This window comes from Lagopus muta, chromosome 2, assembly GCF_023343835.1.
Source record: "Lagopus muta isolate bLagMut1 chromosome 2, bLagMut1 primary, whole genome shotgun sequence".
Taxonomy (NCBI): domain Eukaryota; kingdom Metazoa; phylum Chordata; class Aves; order Galliformes; family Phasianidae; genus Lagopus; species Lagopus muta.
The window spans coordinates 27,445,618-27,468,415 of record NC_064434.1 but is presented as its reverse complement, the minus strand read 5'-3'; the positions used below and the strand labels follow the sequence as shown (position 1 = coordinate 27,468,415).

The 22,798-nt window shown below is 33.7% G+C and overlaps 1 protein-coding gene across 9 annotated transcripts in view; it reads right to left on the bottom strand.

The window, feature by feature from the left end:
* Nucleotides 1-22,798, bottom strand: part of ADGRB3 (adhesion G protein-coupled receptor B3) — a 459,396-nt gene that overhangs the window by 228,384 nt on the left and 208,214 nt on the right. For all 9 annotated transcript variants that reach the window (XM_048936529.1, XM_048936524.1, XM_048936532.1 and 6 more), the window contains 4 exons: nucleotides 21,241-21,342; nucleotides 20,630-20,736; nucleotides 4,985-5,179; nucleotides 783-851 (listed from right to left, as the gene is read on the bottom strand). In XM_048936529.1, coding sequence (XP_048792486.1) covers nucleotides 783-851; nucleotides 4,985-5,179; nucleotides 20,630-20,736; nucleotides 21,241-21,342 — 473 coding nt within the window. The remainder of the gene's footprint in view (nucleotides 1-782; nucleotides 852-4,984; nucleotides 5,180-20,629; nucleotides 20,737-21,240; nucleotides 21,343-22,798) is intronic.

Below are 22,798 nucleotides of genomic sequence, written 5' to 3'. Positions count from 1 at the left end.
CTGTATATAGGTCCCTGTTTATCCTCATTCTCACTGTTACTTGTGTCAGAGTAAGTTTGATAGTTCTATGGTCCTGTTCATAAATATAAACAGTGTTCTTAGTATAAACATGTAAGAAACACTGTAATCCATGTAAAAAAATGACTTTTAAAGTGAATTTTAAATTCCTTTTTTAAATATAATGCTTAGCTAGCTTAATGCTAAACTTCACTACTTTACAAAAAGTATCATAATATCTATCATAGTCCAAAATTGGTCTCTCCTAAGGATAACATCTGATCTCTTAAATACAAGTTTAGAAAAGGTCTACTGCTAAATTTCTGTATGTACTTTGGTGGTGTCATAAGAATTCTTTGGATGAGTTTTGATGTGTTTTATATAATACAGGCATGATTGTAGCTAGCCTTTACAAATACTTTTTGGCTTTCATATAGACTTCATTACAGCAAGAAAAGACAAAACATAATGAATAATCCCATTGAATGCAATGAAAATCTCTTCATCAAGAGAAGCTTCTTACATTCTTAATATAATTTTAGTCTGAGGAAGTAGACAATGGGAACTTTTGGAAAAGCATCACTTATTTCCAAAATATTGTCTTATTTAGGATTTCCTTCTACTTACAACAGGGTGCATGTTTAACATCAGTTTTAAAAATTATATGTTACTCTTTATCTTGACTGACTAAAGTAAAATGCTGCTTCTAGTTAAGAAATACAATAAATATAATATAGTCTGCCTGCAATTTTTTAAACTGACGGGTTACAAAAGGCACATCTTACCTGTTGTGCATCTTCCCATTTCTCTTTATTTTCTTCATCTAAGAGGTTACTAATGATTTGAAAGAAGTTCTGAAAAGTGAATTAAATACAAGACAAAGTAAAATTACTTTCAATGACATAATTGTATCCTTAAGTCAATATTGAGAAAGATTTCCTTTTTGTGTTACAGATGCATTTCTGCAATCTATTTTCTGTCACAGAAAGAGATGACATTAAAAAATATTAGACTGACAAAAATATACATATTTTACAGTTAATTATTCATTTCTGGCTGTATAATTATATTTCACACTATCACTTTATATAAAATAAGACCCATATTATGCTTGCTCAACTTCTAAATGTGATGGTGTTTCATTTTTAAATTGTTCTCCTTCCAGAAAATAGATTATTACATATTTTTCAAACAAAGTATGCCAAGAAAATAATTGGCCCAAAGTTACTGTTTTCTATTTGAAACAAGAAAATGATCTTTAATGACCACAAACTACAGGTACAATTGGATTTCATTGCCAAATGCTGCCTGAGATCAGGTGCATCTTACTTTTTGCCTCTATGCTTTGACAGAAAAAGAATAATCCTTTTCTTTGACCTTAAAGTATCACTTTCTATTTCTGATTGTCCTATTGATTTTGTTGTAATTAAGCAAAGATAAAAGCAATAAATCACAATTTAAAAAAAACATTCTCTTCCAAGTGTTTGTGCAAAACTGTTATTTCTGCTATTATTGGTTCTCTTTCCCAATTTTATTTTCATTTTGTTCATCCTTAAAAACAAATGGTTTGTGCAGACTCTGCTCTTCTAAGCTCTGTTTCATTTTTCTTGCAGACTGACAAATTTGGCTATAGCCTGTCAATTACAATTTTTCTGTTCCTTCATAAAAGATACCTGAATCTTCCACTGACCTTAGCAGAATTGTATGATTAAGATCCTTGCAGCTTCTGAAAATTTGACACACTATTTTATGTTTATTGTTAGTTACAAGAAAGTATTAAAATTACCATTAATTAATAGATGCATATAAAAAAGACACAAGTAAAACAACAGATGAGCAATAGTGAGTTTAAGATACACACTGCATTGATAATAAACCATTAATGATGTTTATGAGCCTGGTGACAAGAATGTCTTGCTTCTTAAGATTGCTTTTATCTCTGTTTAAGTTCTATATTGAACTTAGTGTTATACTTAATGTTATACTTGTAGTAGCAGTGGAGGTGGCAATGTATGAGGGTTTTTCAGTCAGCAATATCAGTGTTTTGTGAATTAAACAAATATGGGTTTTAATGGCTTTGCTGCATTAATTATGAATATGTATGAGATGCACTCCAAAAAAATGTGACAGGGGAATACAGGGTGAAAAAACTTTCACCTCCTTTGACTACTCTTTTTCATTATATTAATGTTGTAAGAAGCAACACTGCTGTTTATTAAAATGATTGACATCTTAAAGGCCAAACTGTGGAAGCATTATGGATGTGATCTGATGATATTACTGCAGTAAACACTTGATCTCCTCATAGCATCAAGATCCTTCCTGTCATAGTAGAGTTACGTATTGCTGAGCTGACCATTATAGAAAAAGCTGTGACAACACAGAGCTAGGTTTTGAAGTTCTAAGTTTTTGCCAAGGCTTATCTAAAGATGATGCCAGTTACTGTCAGGAATGGACAATAATTTTTTTCTAATTTAATTTCCTGCCTTTCAATCTTTTTCTTTTTTAATACAATGGATGCAGTTCTCTACTCCAGTCCAAATTCTTTGACTCCTTCTGCAGGCATAAAACTGTCGTGAATCCTTTTGTATGGCTTCAGAAGAATTCCTCCCCAGGAGGAATGAATGGATAGCCTTAAGTCACCTCCACTTTTGTACTTCTGCCTAGGAAGCGTGTGGGAGGTGGAAGCTGGGGGAAAAAAGCATTGGGCAATCCTGTTCACCTTTGATTGATATTATAGTCCTTGTGGTTAATACAAACAGAATTGTCACAGAATCACAGAATGGTTTGGGTTAGAAAAGAACTAAAAATTTTACTCTTTATCTAGTGAAGAAAGTAGAATGGAATTAAAACACCATATGCAGTTTCCTCAGTTTTGAGCAAGATCATTTATTTTTCCCACTTTTGTCATATACTTTGATGGTAGGCTAAAAAGTATGAAAAAACATAAGAATAAAAGTGAAAATTAAAACAAAATATAATTTTCAGAGCATGGTAATGTATGGCATAGATACCCTACATGTGGACATATGAGACTGATGTTATTCAATCAGGATTTCATTTTATATTGTCAGAAATAAGCATCTTCATATATTTCTTGTACAAAAAGCATGCTTCATTCTGTTTGTTTTTTTTTTTTTGAACATTTTACACTGGTTTTCAGAATTTCTCCTAAGTTTACATTTTATTCAACTTTTCATTTTTTTCTCTTTGAAATTCTGTGCCTTTTTTTTTTTTCACCTCCAGATGGGATTTAACAATTCTGATATTCAGGCAGTTATTTCTTTAGTTTGAGAAAATATTCCTTATTTCCTTTATAATATCCCTTACCAGCTTTTGCCTTTTCGTATAATTAAAAATTACTAAAACAGTACAAGTAGTTTTCCTCAGTTAGTTTTGACAGAATATGTTTAAGAATATTGGCAAAAGTTCTACACAGCTAAACTGAACAGAACTTTTGGCATTTTCATTAGCAAGAAAAGGGAATAAAACTCTAATATATGTAAATTCCAAATGGCCTGATCTGCTAAACCCATGAACAAAACTGTTCAAATCAAGCAGATTCTTAATGCTGTTTCCACCTAAGATTTCTATGGTGCCCGCAAACCATGACAAAATCATATTGGACTGTGAGATTGTTCAATGCAGTAATTAAAATAACATTTTATAGTTAAATTTCGCTGAAGGTAGAAAAAGATATTGAACTTTATTAAATTAAAAATAAAAATCCTAACAAGAGAACCGCATGAGAAAATGAACAGTTAAAATGTAGGTTGCTCTGAAAGTAATGTCTCCAATTTATATCCATGAAATCTACAACACATGCAGAGAGAACAATAACAGTATTTGATATAACAAATAACCCTATTTTTCAACAGTCACCACCATTACCCAATTCACATGGATGATGGTAGACATGCTCTTCATTTCCTAGTGTGACAGCTGTGCATGGCTATTCAGAACATGGCTTTTCTCTCACACCACTGTTGCCAATGCAGAAACAGACCACCTACCACCTAATTGTGCTCACATCTACTTTTTGGTCTCCACAAATGTTCAAAAGTGCCAATGCATGCCAGTGGGTGCAATTTTTTTTCCACATGGAGGATTCAATGACACATCTTTGTTTCATATACACTTTCAGTCAGACACCATTTTGTCAGACTGCCCCTCTGCTGCCATCTATAAAAATGGCAATAAGACATAATGGAATATTGCTAGAAGGTACACCCTCAACTACCATATCACCAAAATTTGCCTCTGACACAGTGGGCCAACATAATGAAATAGGAGGTATTACTTTCAAAGCATTTCTTTGGGAAACACAGATCAAAATACATAACTTTCAGCTAGCTTCAAGATAATGCAATAGACCTTAGTTTCATATGGAAGTTCTTTTTTCTATGTGGAAAATTATGTAAGAAAACTGAAAATGTAATAGCAAGCTCTTGAAAACTTAACTCCGGAAAAAATGGCTTTTCAAAGATACACACATATATTTGCACACATAGATTCCAAGGTGTAGTTATGATCTGAGTTACTTTTACATAAGAAAAAACTTAAACACAAGTTGCATTAAAACTTAATAATTAATTTATGAAATATCTTTTTTCCGTAAATATTATATACATTCACTTCAGTATACTTATGGTCTTTGAAAAATTTCTAAAATTCCCAAATATGGATGCAACCAATATCCTAATCCATATTTCCTGTAAAATATTTATTTTATAAGCACTGCACAATAATTCATCCAGTCCATTATGTAGAAATATTCTATTGTTATTTCTCATATAATGTTCATTTGTTTTTTTCATTAAATACAGCTGAATCGTTTTCTATTTTAGGTGTGTATCTTAGTTTCATAGTAAACAATGTTTAGATCTATCTTTCAGAAATAATTTCCACATTGCTGCAAATACGTGACATTCAATGTATTGACATAAACTGCACCAGTTGAATCACTCTCTTCCAGTGCGTCTCTTACCTGTACTCCATCTGATGCTGGGATGTAACTTGCTCTTTTAAATGTGTCTGTAACATTTCTGAGAATTTCCACAGAAATCAGAAGGTCTCCTGCATAAAAGTTTTTCCTCTGTGTTAAATCCAATAGTGTCTTTGTTACCTGGGACATGCCATCACCAGCCAACATTCTCTGTCCCTTTGCAAGGTGCTCTTTAATCTGTACCAGAAGAACAAAACGAATATCAGAACCTACTTTACTGAGAAAAAAAAAGGTATAATAAATTCAAAATACAACATAATATTAACTAATAAATCTATTATAACAAAGTTCATCCTGTTAAAGTGAAGACAAACTAGCAGTAGAGTACGATGACCACATTTTCCTTTACCAGAGAATCACAAATTTTATACTGACAGATTTGTAGGTGTTCTATTTCACCTGTTTGCTTCTCCTGGGACACCAGCAACATCTCAAAATCCACATTCTTAAAGGAACCCAAAGGACTGGACTGTGACTTTAACCTACTGCTGTGCTGATGCAAGGAACTTCTCCAAAAGAACAGATCCAATACTGACACTCAATAAACAACTAAGAGCTCTGAAAGGAGTAAATAGTAAATATTTTGTATAGTTCAATCCATGGAAGTATACCCTTCACTTCTGACGGCTCAATTTACACAGTCAATACAAAATTGAGATTTGGATGGTGCTCCCTTTTCTAATACTAGCAGCACAACTTGGAACAATCGTGTTAGTTTTTCAGGACATGCAAAGCTTAGAATTAGGATTTGCTCCAGTATAGCAACCAATAGAGCCTATATTAGCTATAGCCCTCCTAGCAGACCAGTACAGCACAAGTGTTAAGGGTAATCAAAAATGCATATGCTGGTAATAATTGCCCTGATAAGAAACTGAACTTGTGGATCCGATCACCTCTTAAAACTTAGTTCAGCTTTAGAAAAGATGCATAGCATATCACAAAGATGTCACAAGATGCGCAAAGGCTGAAAAAGTGAGCATATTTTAAATATCTTTCTTTTAAATATACATAGCATTTTATACAAGTTCTTCCAAATTGAAACTACATTAAATAAAAGTTAAATGATCTGAGATAGACAACAGCATAAGCAGGAGGGTTAAAGAAAAAGTTCTATTCAGGTGGCTACTAAAAAGCCAATACCATCTCCTAAAATGCATCTTCAATTGATTTTAAGCCTGTCCCTGTTACTGACATCTGCAGGGGATCATAACTAAATTAATGTAGTGTAGTGGTGAAGCGCAAGGAAAAAGTTAAAGATCTTTGTCACTTATAGAATTCCCCAGCCATTTTGTGTGGGTATGTGTGGCTTCACTTACAAAAAAACCCACAACAAAACAATACAGAGAATGTAGTAAAAATAGTTCACCGCTTAAAGGGTTCAAAATAATTTTCATGAAAATTTCCAATTAAAAATGTAATAATTTTCTGACGTGTATGATCTTAATAGCTTTTTTATTCATCATGTAGCATTGTACTTCAGTTACACACTCAACTGGTCTTGATATGAATCATATACAAGTAACACAGCTGGAGTAGGACTAAGTGGCTAGGTTAAGTTATGTCTACACTTTTAAGTCATCTTTACAGCAGGTAGGGATTGTTATGAACCACAAGAGTCAAGTCCACACCCTAAGAATACTTAAGACTTTGAACAACTATGAAGCACTGGGTTTGCCTGGGATATACACATGCCTGTTGCAGGATGGACAAGCAATGGACACACTTTGAGCCATGAGTACAAAGGTACAAGCATCAATGTGCAATCAAATATTTTCAAAAAAATCAGTGAGGAGAAATAAGCCTGTCACTTTCTTTTTTCTTTTTTCTTTTTTCTGTTTCTTTGACAAATTTTTCAGCAGAAATACCTCCCTCAGTCTTAAACCAACCATCTGAGCAAAAAACAATCAGAAAAAAAGTAATTATATAGGAAACTTGCTTTCAGCAATTTTATTGTGTTGTTTTCATTCATTTTATGAGGCCTTCAAAGTAATGTTGAAGGAAAATTACAGTAAAGAAAAAGGTATGACAATAGAAGAACATTGAGTTAACTTTGTGGATAAATAGCATTATGAACTATTAATTTCTTGAGAATGAATGAAAGCAACAAAGAACTTTATTTGTGATTTATTTTCCCTTTGAAATCCTGCCATTTACCTTATCTTATCATGCATTGGGTCTGACTGGCAAACAAAAAGGTCAGTAACACCACAGTAGAATAGTGGAAGTTTTGCTGTAACTGTCTAGATGTTCACTAACCCCAGTGAAATTTCCAGCTTTTAATGTCTGTATCTTTGGTCAAGCACAAAGGACATACAATATGAAAGACAGTCCATAAGGCAGAACCCCCAAATCTGACACATGCCTCAGGACATAACGTGAGAAGGACTTAAGTGCAGAGAGAACAAAGAGGTTCTTTTAATTTCAGTAACAGCAGTAGTGATCAGTCCTCATTAAAAACCCTGTTACACTTTTATGCCTATATTAAAAAAAAAAAAAAGATAGGAAAGATGTAGGAGTATTTAGCAGGCTGTTCCATACTGCATTATTTTGCTTCCTTTTCCTCCATCTGTATGAACACCATCCTCCAATTTGTTTTTCCACACTCCTGCTAGACTTTAAACTCATATTTTAATGATGGTAAGAGACAATTTATTGTTGGTTTTGGATTATGGAATGCACACAGAAATCTTGGTGGTTTCAGCTGCATTTTGGATGCAAATAATAAATTAAATATTCCTGTGTTTGACTGTTCTCTAAGCGTTTGAGCAAGCAAAACTGTGTAAAGATCTGTTTTCAGTGAAGAATTTTACAGATCTCCAGCAGTAGAAATGGGAGTTATAACTACACTCTTCAGTTCTTTCAGCATGACATTTTGATTGTTTTTGGACATGGTGGTAAATGTGGTCTAGCAAGTCACCACAGTACCACAAAAGTAAATTATTACATCTACTTCAAAAGTAGCAATGGTTGTGCTGCAGGTGATTCAAACTACCTAAGACTAATGGACTCTTAAAATTACAGCTCAATCTGGGAATGTTTTAAGTTTTACCCAGAAAGCTCAGCTTCCAGTGAAAGTATGACAACTTTTCCTTGGGTCACACCACTTGTACACATTGCACATCTTTTAACTACTCAGGCTCCAATCTTGAAGTTTCCTCTTCTGATCCTTAACTACCGCTTCTGAACCTTCTGTCCCAGCAGCATATCGTTACAAGTAGGACAAAGTAGTTTGAAAAACAAAGAACAAAAAATGGTACATTGTGTTTAGATAGGGAAAAAGACTGAAAATTAGAGTCAATTAGTGGAAAGATTGTTTATAGCCTGGAAAAAAAACAGAATAGACAGGTAAACACCCTCTGTAGTATGAGCTCATGCACACAAGTTTAAAATCACAGGCCATACGCTCAGTTGATGTAAACTGGTGTAGCACTATTAAAGCAAATGTCCAAAATAATAAGAGTTGAAAGTGTTGTCTCTTGGATTACTTGCAGATCTACAAGTGTATTTCAGTGTGAAAATACAGTATTTCCTAATCAGCGGTTGTCATAATGACTTTGTCACTGTATTTCTTATTTTTTATGCTATGGTCATTGTGATATTATGCATTCTCAAAGGAAGATAATTTTGGTCACCACTGTAGGACCTTGTAGCTGTCTGTGAAGGTCATTTTTTAGTGGTCTTACAGGCAGGATCATTAAAAATAAAGTTTATGAGCCGAGAGATAGTGAAATGAAGCAGCTGTTAAAGTGATACTTCAATTGTCAGTCCAACCTCTAGCTGCCTGCAGTATATGCTATCTATTTGAAAAATTACTGAAATGTTTAACTGGACTTTGACTCAGGGTCCAGCTGTCTTTATCCCCTGATTTATTAGAAAGTATGTCCCAATAAAAATGTCTTTTCACAATGTCAGAGCTACTACGCCCCAGGCTTCAGATAATAAATTTATTACTGCATCACAACTATTGCAAACAAATAGCTTGATGGAGTCTGAAAGGATAGAAAACAGTGTACCTTCAAGAAACCCATAAAAGATTCAAAAGAATGATTAAGCTGAATAGTAATTACGTCATCTTGTTTTAAAGTTATTTTTAATGTGATGTTGTAATCATGGATTGGAATTACTAAAAAGTCATTATAGTTTTATGATAGAAAGAACATAAGAACTCAGGTTAGGAAGCCTTAGACAGAAGTGAGGAAAAATATTGTGAAATAAAAATACGACTTGAAATTGCTCATAATCTGCAAATCACTTTACTTTGTGCCTCCACAATCCAACACTAATATTTTATAAAACATTTTTCATGAAGAACTTAACACATGGAAAATACAAGAATTTTTGGATCACCTGCAAAAGTCACCTGAATTACTAAAAAAAAAAAAAAAAAAATTATTGAGAATGTAAGTTCCTCTAGGAAACAGCTCACAGTTCCTGAAATCTTATCTTAAACACTCAGAATCATGTTACCTAGCCTCTATGGCCACTAATCTTCGGGCTTGAATTCTGCACTGAATATTAAGTAATGATTTTACATTGAAGTTATATTAACAACATTGAGACCTGTGTGTTCAAAGAGAGGCACATAAATAAAAAAAGGCAGAAGATATATTTTTGGCAGCTAAAATATTCCCACAGGCACAATCCTGAACTGAACTCATGCAGCATGCTGATGTGTAAACTATAACATGAAGTCACTGTGAGAAAGCTCCCCCTTCTGTATTTGAGGAATATATAGTTATAGGGTATGCAGACAGTCCCTTAACTATTTCAGAACACAAAAGTTTCTAGAAGTTTCATTTACTTTTCCTTAACATATATACATATAATTTTAAGGCTGTTTCAGTGTACAAGAATTCCACTTCACACAAGTTTTAAAAGAAATAGTGTGTGGTATAATCATAAAGGTATGCATCTTCAAATATGCATCTAAACACTTATAACCTGATTTTATACAAATCTTTTCCACCTCTATCCATACATTCAGCATTTTATGATGGAATTTTCTAAAGCATTAAAAAGTAATTTCCTACTTTGGCATTAGTGAAATTAGTTGGTAGTCTCAATCTAACAGATAAATAAATAAACAGTTTCTGAAGAGAGGAAGTAACATATTTCCTTTATTTATAATGGAAGAGGAAAAAATAATTGGTATGCGCTGTGTCAATTAAGATTAAAGATATATATTACGGAGAACTTCTCAACAGAAAAGGAAATGATGCATCATATTTCACCTGAAGATACTGTGCATACTTAGGGCCTTAATAACGATCAAGAATAACAAAAAGCTGAAATAAAGTAAGTATAATTGATTCTGAGAGGAAAGACTTCGGTCTGGAAGACCTCATGAATTGCTTTTCTTTCCTATAATTCTGTAAGATGTCCCTGCAAATAATTTGAATGGCAACCTATCAAAAGTAGAACCCTGTGATTTAAGGAACTTACTCCTAATTTACATTAAGGAAATTAAGAATTGTTTTATTGTATAGAAACAATTGTCCACTCACATAGACTTCCAGTATTTTTAGGCAAAATATTCATCAAAGCAGTAATTTATCTATTCATTTATTTACTCTTTTTAGAGAGAAAAAGAACAACCTTAACAGCAGAGAACCTGTGCTCTTCTAGACCCTGACCTTATGCATCTCTGCACAAATGTCAGAGAACTGTATGTATTCCCCTGTATATGGTGAGGCATATTGACAAATTCATGAAAAAAATAATCTATCATATATGGCAATCTAATGCATTATAAGATCAAGAATGTGAATAGTTTAGAGGTGCTTGGCTCTGTCTGTGCTTTCTTTTTTTATCACTTACTCTTGCAAGAATTTCCATTATATTGAGATCTTTTTCCACTTTAACTGATTCTATAATTTTTTTTTATTGTCAATGTCAATACTGTCAATTATTCTAATCCTTTAGTTACTAAACAGGTATCAGAGAAAGCCATTATAAAATTTCAGTATTTTAATTTTTTCATGGATTCAACATATCTAAATAGGAAGGGTATAAAATTGCTCTTTACTAGAGTGACAAATGGATTTAGAGATGAGGAATGAATAATCATTAAACAGATGACTTCTTTAGGTTGTACATTTTGCTTATATTGATTACTGTGTTTGTTGACCAGGATTTGCATTATTATTTTATGAAGTACTGTTATTAAATGCTCCAATTATCTTTGATTAAATCCCGCTCACGTTGACATGCTGTGTGAAAAAGCTTGTTCTTATTATTGTTGTTTCCTTTTTTAACCAGAGGGCATGTCTTCAAGAATTGTGTTATCTATGTGTAATGCAATATGACAAGAGCAAGAGTTTAGAGGGAAAAAAAACGACGAGTCTGAGAGGCTTGTTTTCATTTTATGACAGACATAACATTGCTTGAGGAAAAGTTTCCTGGCTCCCCATATTGACTGAATGGGAGGTCACAAAGGTACATGCTACAGATGACATCTCCCTCTTTTTTTGTAGTATGTGGCCATTCTGTTTAATTCTGTTGTAACATAAAGCTCTGCTTAATTGATGCACTTTATATATTTATTTGAATTTGTATTTCTGCAGAGTTATTTGAATCATGCTCACTTCTGTTTGAAGGACAAATCAGAATTGTTCTTTCAAGCAGAATAGCACTAGAAGAGAGCCCTAAACTCTACATGGGAGCCCTGCATTAAGTAATGGGCCATAAAATTTTCTGTTGTGTCTCACAAGCTTAACAAATCTGTGTTTAAATATAGTGGGGAATGCAACAAATGAAGTAATGGAGCAAATAAGGCAGAGGGATGACTGTAGAAGTGTGAGAATGGTGTTTTACAGCTATTCATCTACACAGAATCCTGCAGTCACTCTGAGAGCTGAGTTGGAATGAGGGTTCCTGCAGTTCTGTAGATTTAAAGGAAAAATTAGATTAATTCTTTCTTGAGTCCCTACAGGGCCTTCATCCCTTGTTTTCTTTCTGCCCATACCCTAGTGGAATTCACCTGTTGGCTGCAACGTTGGCTGGTGAGGAATATCAATGTGATTGGGGAGAACTCAGCTGCTCACTGCTGCAGCAGACCTCTCCATAAAACAGCAGCAGCAGCAGCAGCAGCAGCAGCATTCGTGAGAGCACGTATAATTTAACACAGATTATTCGTTCATAAACCAGATGCTGAAAGATGATTGAGGATGCTGAGATGACAGTGGGCACTTTTATTTGAATTTAACAACTGGGATTGTTTTTATATGGGAAAGCAGATAGTCAAAAGCAGAAAGGAAGATAAACAACATATTCAAATTGAATTAAAATGTGATATGCTTATGCAGAACAGAAGGAAAATATTTTCTCCCACTGTATAGCATATCTTGGCTTCGGATATATGTGTCTGTTGAGTTCAAGCAGTAAATTTCATGTACAGAGAATGCACTGTGATAGCTTTAAAGATATTTTCTTCTCATCCTAACTGCTGATTTCTGGTACCTATTTTGATACAGTCAGTTATGAAAAGAGTAACCATTCACTTGGGATGGAGTGGATTTGGCAAAATGTGCATTTATTTACAAAAAGTGAAACAGATCTGTTAAGAGACTGAGAAAGGCATATTAACTTTAAAGAATGGTGTTGAAACACACAAAAATCAACACTTCTGTCTGTGCAATAAGTTTGGTTGAGCAGGCAGAGATTTCCCACAATCAAATGAGTGATTTTACCATCAAGCAATCAACCAACTGAATTGTTATTAACTTTTTTAGAAGTTTTTCTTCTTCTTCTTCTAATGCAGAATTGGAAAATGTGAGTAAGGCAGGGGAAGAGTGCTGCCTGCCACAATCACTCAATCAGTTGTTTTGTGATGAGAGAAAATAGAAAAATAGTTTGTCATTTTCGCGTAAAGTTATGAAGGTGACAAGACAGAGCTGACTCTAGCAGATTCTGGGCTTACAAGGGAGACAAGGCAAGGAAAGCAAACAATTAACTCCCCTTCTCAAATGCTTTGAAGTAGAGAAGATGAAGAGAGCTGGCATGCAGCAATAGGGTAGACTGAGGTAAATGGATAACATTGTTACTTTTGTCTATGTATTCAAATCTACAAAACTAATCCTGCCTGCTTTGGTCTGCAGCTATATAAAAAGAAATGAAGCACTAATCCAGCAAAAAGAATTAGTACATTTTTAGTAGTAAACCTTTGATTTCCAAGTCATTTCACTGAGGAGGACAGACTGAAATACTGTCTTTGTAGTATAATTTGGAAAAACAACATCGTGTCTAATGAATTGCAGCTGAGATAATCACTATTCACCTCAGAGTTCTTTTTATCAAATCATATTTTAGTTAAGATCCCAGAAAATTGTGAATAACTCTGTTGTTGAAAGAGAGGAAACAATTACATTATGAACTAGAAGTAACATTTTTACAGCAATAGTGTCATTTTGGTATGCAAAAGTTCACCTGCAAAAGTTCCCATACTTCATAAGTGTTAATGTCTTAATGCTAGTGTGATATTTCATATGGAGATTTCTTCTTCCTAAATCTTTACAATTAAGAGTGGTTTTTTTTTGTTGTTTTTTTTTGGTTGGTTTTTTTTTTTTTTTTTTTTCTGATAGAAAAGAAGCCAGTTTGGCATGAATGCATGTCTGATTTAGGGGTTATGTTGCTCAAATTGGCAGAAATTAGTACCTTATTTTCATCTAAGCAACTGAACATAGGTTTTCTAATAATATTAAAGATGATTTTATTTATGAGTATACTACAAATCTCTTATGAACTGGAGTGTCCAAAAGCCATCATAGGAAGTCTCACTCTAGGTACAAGTGTGTGGCAAGGCAGTGATGCATTAATATCATTTAAGCAGATCCCTCAAAAATTTAGTGAAAATAAGTAAGTCTTACTTGAGGCATTTCAACCACTCTTTTATCTCAACTATCTTTTTTTTTTTTTTTTTTTCTACTATCCTAGTAGGCTTTTGAACTCTTAACCACTGATTTTATTTTTGGTCTTGCGTGCACTCACATCCAGTTGTGGATTCAACAATAGCTGAATTTCTTGTTGTCAGCAAAGGTTTTACACTGTTTGTATAAAGGAAGTTAAGAAAGAAAAAGAATAACATCAGCACAGAGCATGAAACTTCTCAGCAGATTCAATCCACTTGAAATGTACTGGTTTAATTCCACTGATTCAAAACACCCAGAACTCACTATTAGATTATTTCATTGACTAGTACAGTGAAAAAAAGAGAAAAAAAGAAAGGACTGAAACTTGAAAGAAGATGGGAATTGAGAACTGCAAAAACCCCACCACCACTACCACCAATAACAAAGCACGTGAAGAATGCATTCTCAATTGAATTACTTTCTATACTGAAGACTAGATGTCTTTCTATGAAAAATGCTTTGATTCAAAAAAAGGTTGCACGGGAAGTCAAGTATTCACAATGCTCATTTTCTAGAACTAAGTTCTATAAAACAGATCAAAACAGAAATTGTTGAAACAAGAAAAATGAGTAGCTTACTGAAGTACACAGGAAGTTCTAGAAAGGAAGTAAATGCAAAAAAAAATTTACTTGGAATTTGGTCTGTCACTAATTATCAATTACACAGCTCAAGTGGCTAGATTCTGACAGCCTAAATACACCTACGTAGCATGGCTTTTGCTTTAACTTTGTGCTACAAGGAGACACAATGCCTTCTGATTCAGTTTATATTTTCTCACGGTGTTTTTAAATCTGACTTGACAATGTATTCAGTCAGTGGAGTTATATAAAGTTTGATCTACTTATAAAATTTCAGGGATTCAGAATATCACTGTAGAACATTTTGGAGACATCTTTCTTTTATGAAAACATATAAAATAAAATATTAGCTCCAATTAACAAAGTAGTATTTCAACTAAACAATATTAATTAAAATAATTATCCCAGATCAAAGAAAGATAATAAGCAATGAGGAGAATACTTACTAGTCCGATACAGTCTAAGATTGAGTCTTTAGATCATCATCTAATTTGCTTTCTACATATAAAATATATTCCTTAAGACGACTAAAATATGTTAGTTGACCAAAGGATTTCAATCTAACCTTTGTAAAGGTAGAAACAGAATAGCATTTAACAAGGTCCTTAACTTCTTCTATGGAAAAATTCATTTGGTAAAATGCACAAATAGTCTCTTGAAACAAGCAAAACAAAAAGCAAACAAAAATGTTTATCTCACAGAAAGAACAAAACTTCTGAACTCTAAAAAAAATCGTGGACAGAGAAATCAGAGGAATTCTTTCCTGTCAGATAAAGTCTAGTGTGACCATATATGTGACTATGAACAACACAGAAGGAACTTAAGAAAGGATATCCTCTGCCACTAGATCTTAGCCATCTAACTTCACATTCATTCATAATAAAACAGATATTTTTAATTCTTTCTTTGTTTTAACCAGCACTTTCTCAAGAACACATTTAAAAAACTGTGCATCAATGGGCAAAATACTCCTTAGCTGCACAAAACATTGGTAAGAGTCTTGAAACTTGATTATGAAAACACTTGATTAGGAGCGTTTTCATATTGCAAAGCAGCACTTACTGCAAACACACTAGAAGTACACAAGAAATTCAGAAGAAAAAAAAAGTCTGATATATAATCTGTGATGCTTACTTTTCTGTTCATTAAGCTATTGCTTGATCCCCTAGGCCACATGATTAAGATAGGCAATTCATACCTATTTATCATTTTGCATTTTCCACTTATAGTGTCTTAGTAAGAATAATCCTAATTGGGTTATTTAAATGTTATTATTAGAGCTAACCAAATAATTTACAAAGGGTTTATTTCATGGATTTGGGCATTTTTGTCCCTTAATTTGCTCAGTGAATAATTTTTTCATATTAGTCAACCAGCTGTATAAGCTAGTCAAACAGCATTTGTTAAATTCATGTGATGACTGATTTCTACCAACTGTTGGATAAATTATTCATGACTAATTGATTCTCTTATTCAAAGAGATCTAATTATTATTTCCAGTTTTAAAAGAGACCTGTGTTTCATAGCACACAAGATAAAATAAAGTAACAAAAATATAGGGAGTATATTTTTGTTATAACTGAGCTACTTTAACCACTTGACTGCCTTTACTCAAGCTCCTACATCTCGATGGTGGACAGCATGCCCTCCTGTGCTTCAAGCTGACTGCCAGTCTTCACACCATGAGTGAAACCATTCCCCTTCCCAGTTCTGTCAGGTTCCACTGTAAATTCTTCTCTTCACAGATCCTGCTGTCATATTCTTACCATACCAGAGGTATTCTGTGCTGTGCTATGAAGAGACATCAACATTAAGAAGAAAATTGTGTAGGCACAAGTTCAGAAGACAAGAAAACGTTTCTTCTGTTTAATCTGTCTGCTTAAATTTTTCATTCACACAAAACAGAGATGTAGTTGAGGCTGATCTCAAGAATATGTTGAGGATATATATTAGTTAAAGACTTCGAATTTCTCTGAAACTGCTATAATAGAAAATTAAATGCACTATTGTTGTGATTTAACCCCAGTTGACAGCTAAGCACCACATAGATGTACACACACTTCCCAATAGAGAAAGAAAATCATGAAAAACAAGTGATGCAAAATGCAAATGCTCACCATCAGCTGACCAATGTTCAAACTGTCCCCCACTAGCAGAAGCCCTGGCAAGCTTTTCCCCCAGTTTTTATTGCAGAGCACAACGTCACATGGTATGAAGAAAACCCTTTGGTCAGTTTGGGCCAGTTGTGCATATCCAGCCCCACCTTTCCAAGAAACAAAAAGACCTTGACACTGTGTAAGCACTGCTCAGAAACAACTAAAACATTATAGTGTAACCAATACTGTTTTCATTAAAAATCCCAAAATAGCATAGTACTACTATGAAGAAAAGTATCTCAGCCGAACTCTGCACAAATAACCATATATTTATCAAAGAAATACTCATAGAAGTAGACAGTTCCATTTAAACAGTGGAAATCCCTGTCTTCTTCTCATATATTCAAAATGCCAGAATGTGCCTGTTCTGAGTAGAGCAGTAATTCTGCCTGACATATTCTACAAGTGGTTGGAAAAGGAGCCAAATTATTTATGGAGCTGATTCTTATGAACAAAATATATTATCTTTAGCATTATGAGTACATTTTTAACTTTATTGACAGTTCATGAAAATATAGTGCCATTTTTCTTTGATTTATATAGCTACCATATTACTCTCCATACAAGTCTCAGGTCAAGATGAAGTACCTGCAGTGTAGTTGAGTTTTTCCTAGTTAAATGGTGCTTATTATGGATTGAAATCTGTCCTATATCACTTTTAGGAGACTAAAGGAGAAAATAAAGTAAAAATAGGTAACTCTCTGCATGAGAAAGTGCACCTATATTGTAGCTATATACAGTATATATATCTGTTCTTATATTAAGGAAACAAAACTACAGTGTCAATCAGATGTGGTGATGAAAAATTTTACACAATAGCAAAAAATATTGTTTACTGTGGACATCTGTTCTAAAATTGTTGTTTGTAGGAAAATGTTTTCTTTAGGAAGAAAGTAAAAAAAAACTTATTGATGTTAGAGGGACAGTCTATGAAATTACACTGCACTGTTTTTGCCTTGTGTGAATTCCCAATTCAATTGGAGTAACAGGAGCCACTGGAGTCACAATTTCATAGAAACATAGAATGGCTTGGGTTGGAAGGGACCTTAAAAATCACCCTAGTTCTAACTCCCTGCCGTGGGCAGAGTTGACAGTGGCTAAATCAGGCTGCCCAGGGCCCCATCCAACCTGGACTTGAATGCCTCCAGGGATGGGACATCCACAGCTTCTCTGGGCAACGTGTTCCTATGTTGCATCACATTCTGAGTAAAAATTTTTCTCCTAATACCTAATCTAAATCTCTCCTCCTTTAATTTAAAGCTATTTCCTCTTCCTATTGCTATAATACTCAATAAAAAAATTGGTCTCCTTCCTGTTTATAAACTCCCATCAAGTATTAGAAGGCTGCAATGAGGTCTCCCTGGAGCTTCTCCAAGCTAAACAAGCCCAGTTTCTTTGTTACTGTTCTTTTGTCTCTTTGTTAGTGGGGAGCTTTGAAATAAACACAGATGTGGCCTGATAGACACACAAAGTTCTGAAATTCTCTACCCACAGCCCAAACTGGTAAGTATGAAGTGTTTTTACTATAAATATCAAATAAATGTAGATAATAAGAACCTCAAGAATATTGTCTACACTTGAGGCCAACAAAAGCAGCCAGCTTGTATCCCCCAAGCTAAACTCTCCTTTAATTCACTGAGACAAAGATGATTTTACTGCCTGCTGGGAATGGTTGCTCTGCTACGTTGCCTTCTAAGTGCTGCTGGTGTGGTCTTAAATTATGTCAAGGGGTGTCCTAACAGACACAATATTATACAGCGTAGATGGATGGCACTGAAGCTTGGATGCTCATCATATTTACTTATTTACTACAATAATTTTAAGTGTCGAGTTCACAATCTGTGCAGACAAGTCAGCAAGTGCTGTAATCAAAGCAGTATTATTTAGCTCCCATCATATGCTATGTTCTTCCTCATGGAGCATTTGCTTGGACATAGGAGTGTGAATTCAGGTCTATAATTTTTGTTTGGAGGGAAAAGAGACAATGAACTGTTTACATTCTTTCAGGCAGGTATGCCATTAGCATACAATATATTGTCTGTATGTTATATATATATCAAGTGCTTCAAATGAACTTCAGAAATATCATATTTGAAGACTATACACCTATTTTTTACTTTTTGTGTTTCACATAAGAAATCCAAGCATTTTAGGTCAGACTCACATTTTATGGGAACCTTCAGAAAACTGAGTGCCAATCCCACTATTCTTAGTCTGACTTAGCAAAATAACAATATTTGTGAGCACACTGAGGCATCTCATAAATTCTTTCACAAGCACATATACTTACTATTAAAATACCGTCTGTCAGCAGCTTCCTTATAAAGCCCTATTTTCAGGGATTTATAGGGTTGACAAATGTATCTTATGAGGAAAAGCCTACATTTGCAGACCGATGATCTTAGAGGTCCTCGAATTTCTATGATCTTTTAAATATGTTGTGCTGTTCACTGTTCACTTTGAGAAGCAGCAAGGTGTATGACAAGCAGATTTGCTTTTGAGCAGCTTCCAAATGCAAAAGTCTTTTTTTTTTTTTTTTTTTTTTGCCTTTAAATTGTATGTATATAAACTGAAAATAAGTCTGCAATGTTGTGTAGTAATAAGATGGTGTTTGGATGCTTGCGTAATTTTAAAGAAGCTTTAGCTATTTTTGAATGCTCTTTTCAAAAGATTATTTCACAGTATAGTATAATCATATTTAACATTATAAAAAAGGAAATACAGAAGAATACATATAATTGATCTAGGATATAAATGTGGATTTTTTTTTTGTTGTTCAGTGATTATCCCTTTCTGCCAGGCAAACCTGCAGCTCTTCAAAAAATACCAGTGTCTCACTAAAAGCAAGCCAGGTAAGTCATACCAATAAATAACATGAAAAAGTATTTCCCATTGTTTGAGAATTTCCCATCACCTGAGAATTATTTCCAGAAATATTATCTAAAGTCTGAAAATCAATACAGAAACAGTAGAAATAGGATCAACACTATGAAACTTAAATTTGGGGAACTACCACTGGCTTACTACTTTTCAATCTACTGAGGATTTTTAAAAATACCGCCTAAGTATTGCACTTGGCTCAGAGACTGGGAAATTCTGAAGCACAGAGCTATGTTGGTGCCCCCGTACTGAATGATTAACGGCAGATTAATAAGAAAGTCAGACAAACTATATTGCACAAGCAAAGACCACTGTTTGTGAGAACTTCAAATGAACTCTTTCCTCAGAAATCAAGTACAGCATGCCTGACTATGGAAATAACCACTGTAACTAGCACATACCAGAGTGGTACATTTATAACATAACATATTGCATATAAGCATGTGCTTATTGCATATACTTGGATATAAGCATATATCAGCAGTATATAGAACAGTTCCGTTGGAAGAGACATTAAAAGATACAAAACTGTGTATAGTATGTAGCATATAGCTTAACAAAGAAATTTTTTGTTAATCATTCTAAAAAAAAATATTTCTTCATCTAGGTTAACTTCATTTTTTCTAAGACATTACAACTTCAACCTATAATCATTTTTGTTTGTTACATTTGAAGGTGAAGTTCTATATTTGATATCAGGAAGAAATATCATTTCTGACTTCCTAGTGTGCAATTAAAGATTCAAGGCACTATAAAATTACTCAGCAGGCCTCTCTTCCAGTAAATCTCATTTATTCACATCTCATTTTCTAATAAACCAAAATATGTGTTTTCCTTTCTGACCCCTGTAAAAGTTTTGCATAGTGGGCACAGAAGAAGGGAATCTAAATCATTTTTCCATTACTACAGTAAGATAAAACATGTTTCACTCAAGCACCAGTAATACATCAGATCTAAATATATGAATAGAAATGTTTCTTTCTCAGGTCTCTTTTCCTTCTGATGTTTCTCATCAGAAATCTTACTTGAGAGTAAACAGGTTTCTTTTCACATAAGTGATTAGAAATGAATAAACAGAGCAAGTACTAAAGCTGGCTTTGCACCTACTGAATGCTGCAAGTGTCTGTACTCATTTGATATGCATCTAGCAAAACTCGGATGTTCCCAGAAGGCCACTCCATGAACACTGAGAGAGCAGCGTCTGCTAGTGGTGCCTGTAAGTCAGAAAGAGAGAAAATATTTATACATGTGAGAGCAATTGGAAAGAATGAAGTATATTTAAATTACATTCCCTGTTATTTTAAAAGTACACACATAGACACAATTTCATACAATAATCATCAGCATATATAGAGAGTACTACAAGATTCTGAAACATATTTCAGTTCACTTTGTGGGTATTTAGCACTGTTTTGGTAATTAAAATATGTTTATGTTTTGCTTCATTTTCACAAATTTGCCTGATAGGTTTTATCAGATTGATCTGTCACCTTTCTGTCTCTGTCATATACACATCACAGTCCCATAAATGTACACTATGAGACATGTTATCTTTTATGTACATTATATATGCAAATATATGCATATGTAAATATGTGAGATATATATATTCACAGATATAGACATACACATATGTGTATGTCTAGTGACTATTTCTAAAACATAAAAAAATGATTTTTCCCTTTTTCTTATTATGTAATTTCAAAGTAATACCATACCTGTGGCATTGAGAGGACATCGATTGAATGCCATGTCCCCAGCTGGGGTCCTTTTCCACACCATTGACATCAAATAGTCTTCAGGACATATTTCATAAGGTGCTGTCATTTAGAAATGAGAATTTTAAAATAAAAATTAATGTAAAAGAGACGTTTTCCATCAGAAATGTAGGTTTTCCATCTTGCACTAATTCTTCCTGAGATGTATATACTAACAGCTTTTGATATCATTTTGAGAATGAAACATAAAAATGGTACAGCAATTTTTGGATAACAACTGTCTTTTTGATGGCCATTATTTCATAGTCTGTGCCCCTATTGTCTTCAATACACACTCTTTAGATCTCGTCTGCAGTGTTAATATGTTTGAATCTCTTCCTTTTCTCTATTTTGATCAATAGTGCTGTCTACAAGAAGGTGACAATTAAATGGTTATAAACTGCAAAGTCTATCTTACACTAAGATTTTTAAGTATTTTTCTAACACTTAAAATACACGTGAAAGAATCAGTTCTAAATTTACAGTCTAAACTCTACATGTGTTAATGGTGTCAAATAAGAACCATACATTTTGAAGTTCAAAAATGAAGTTATTTCTTTGAAATGTGTTTTATTGCAAGTTAGTAATTAAGAAGGGAACTCAATGACTGGCTATAAAACAATATGAACTTTCATTGCTTATTGCAGTATCATTAAAAGGGGAAAATATTTTCACATTTCCATAGTAACAGAACTATGCAGAAAAAAAGTAACTTTTACAATTACACTGTGTTATTTTCACATGGTTATGACTTACAGATTACTTTCACTCTTTGTATTTTTCGTTGTATATTCCCAGTTTATGATTTTTGAGCTATTTAAATCAACACAGCAAATATGTGGCTGAAGCCACATCACAACGTAAAGCATTGACAAATACCAGTTGTTGAAATCATTACAAGTTCAGCAAAAAAAAAAAAAAAATTAGATATTTAAAAGTATCATTATATGTATTTCAGGAGAAACAGAAGAGAAAAAGGAAGGGAAAAAAAGGAAATACTGTCACTATTTTACAGATGGAGTGAAAAGGAAGAAAGCAATTCAGTGATTCACCCATGGTTACACGGGAAATCTCTAGCAGAGGCAGAAACAGACTCCAGGTTTTACCCATCAAATTGCCTATGCCGTAAAACTGTCCCTGTTTTGCACTTCTACTGACAGAATACTGAGGTGAGGGAGGGAAGAGAACAGTCTTTTGCTCAAAGCTGTACCTTCTCTCAATAAATGACAAAGAATACCTTGCAGATGGCTCAGAAATGCTAATATGAATCACACTTGGGGAGAAAAATTGCCTGCTAAAATTGCCTTACCATCAGCATTCTTGAATTGTAAATCAAGACAGATTGTGCTGATAAAAATGCAGGAGATCCATTAATGTCAAAACCCAAAGCAAGTTGGTTATATTCTGGAATATAGGTAGAATGTGGTTATAATTTAAAATACCGACAGCTTCAGATATGCCCAAAAAGGGGATGCATGAAGCCAGAGCTACAATGGTAAAAGTCAGGCTTTGACAAACG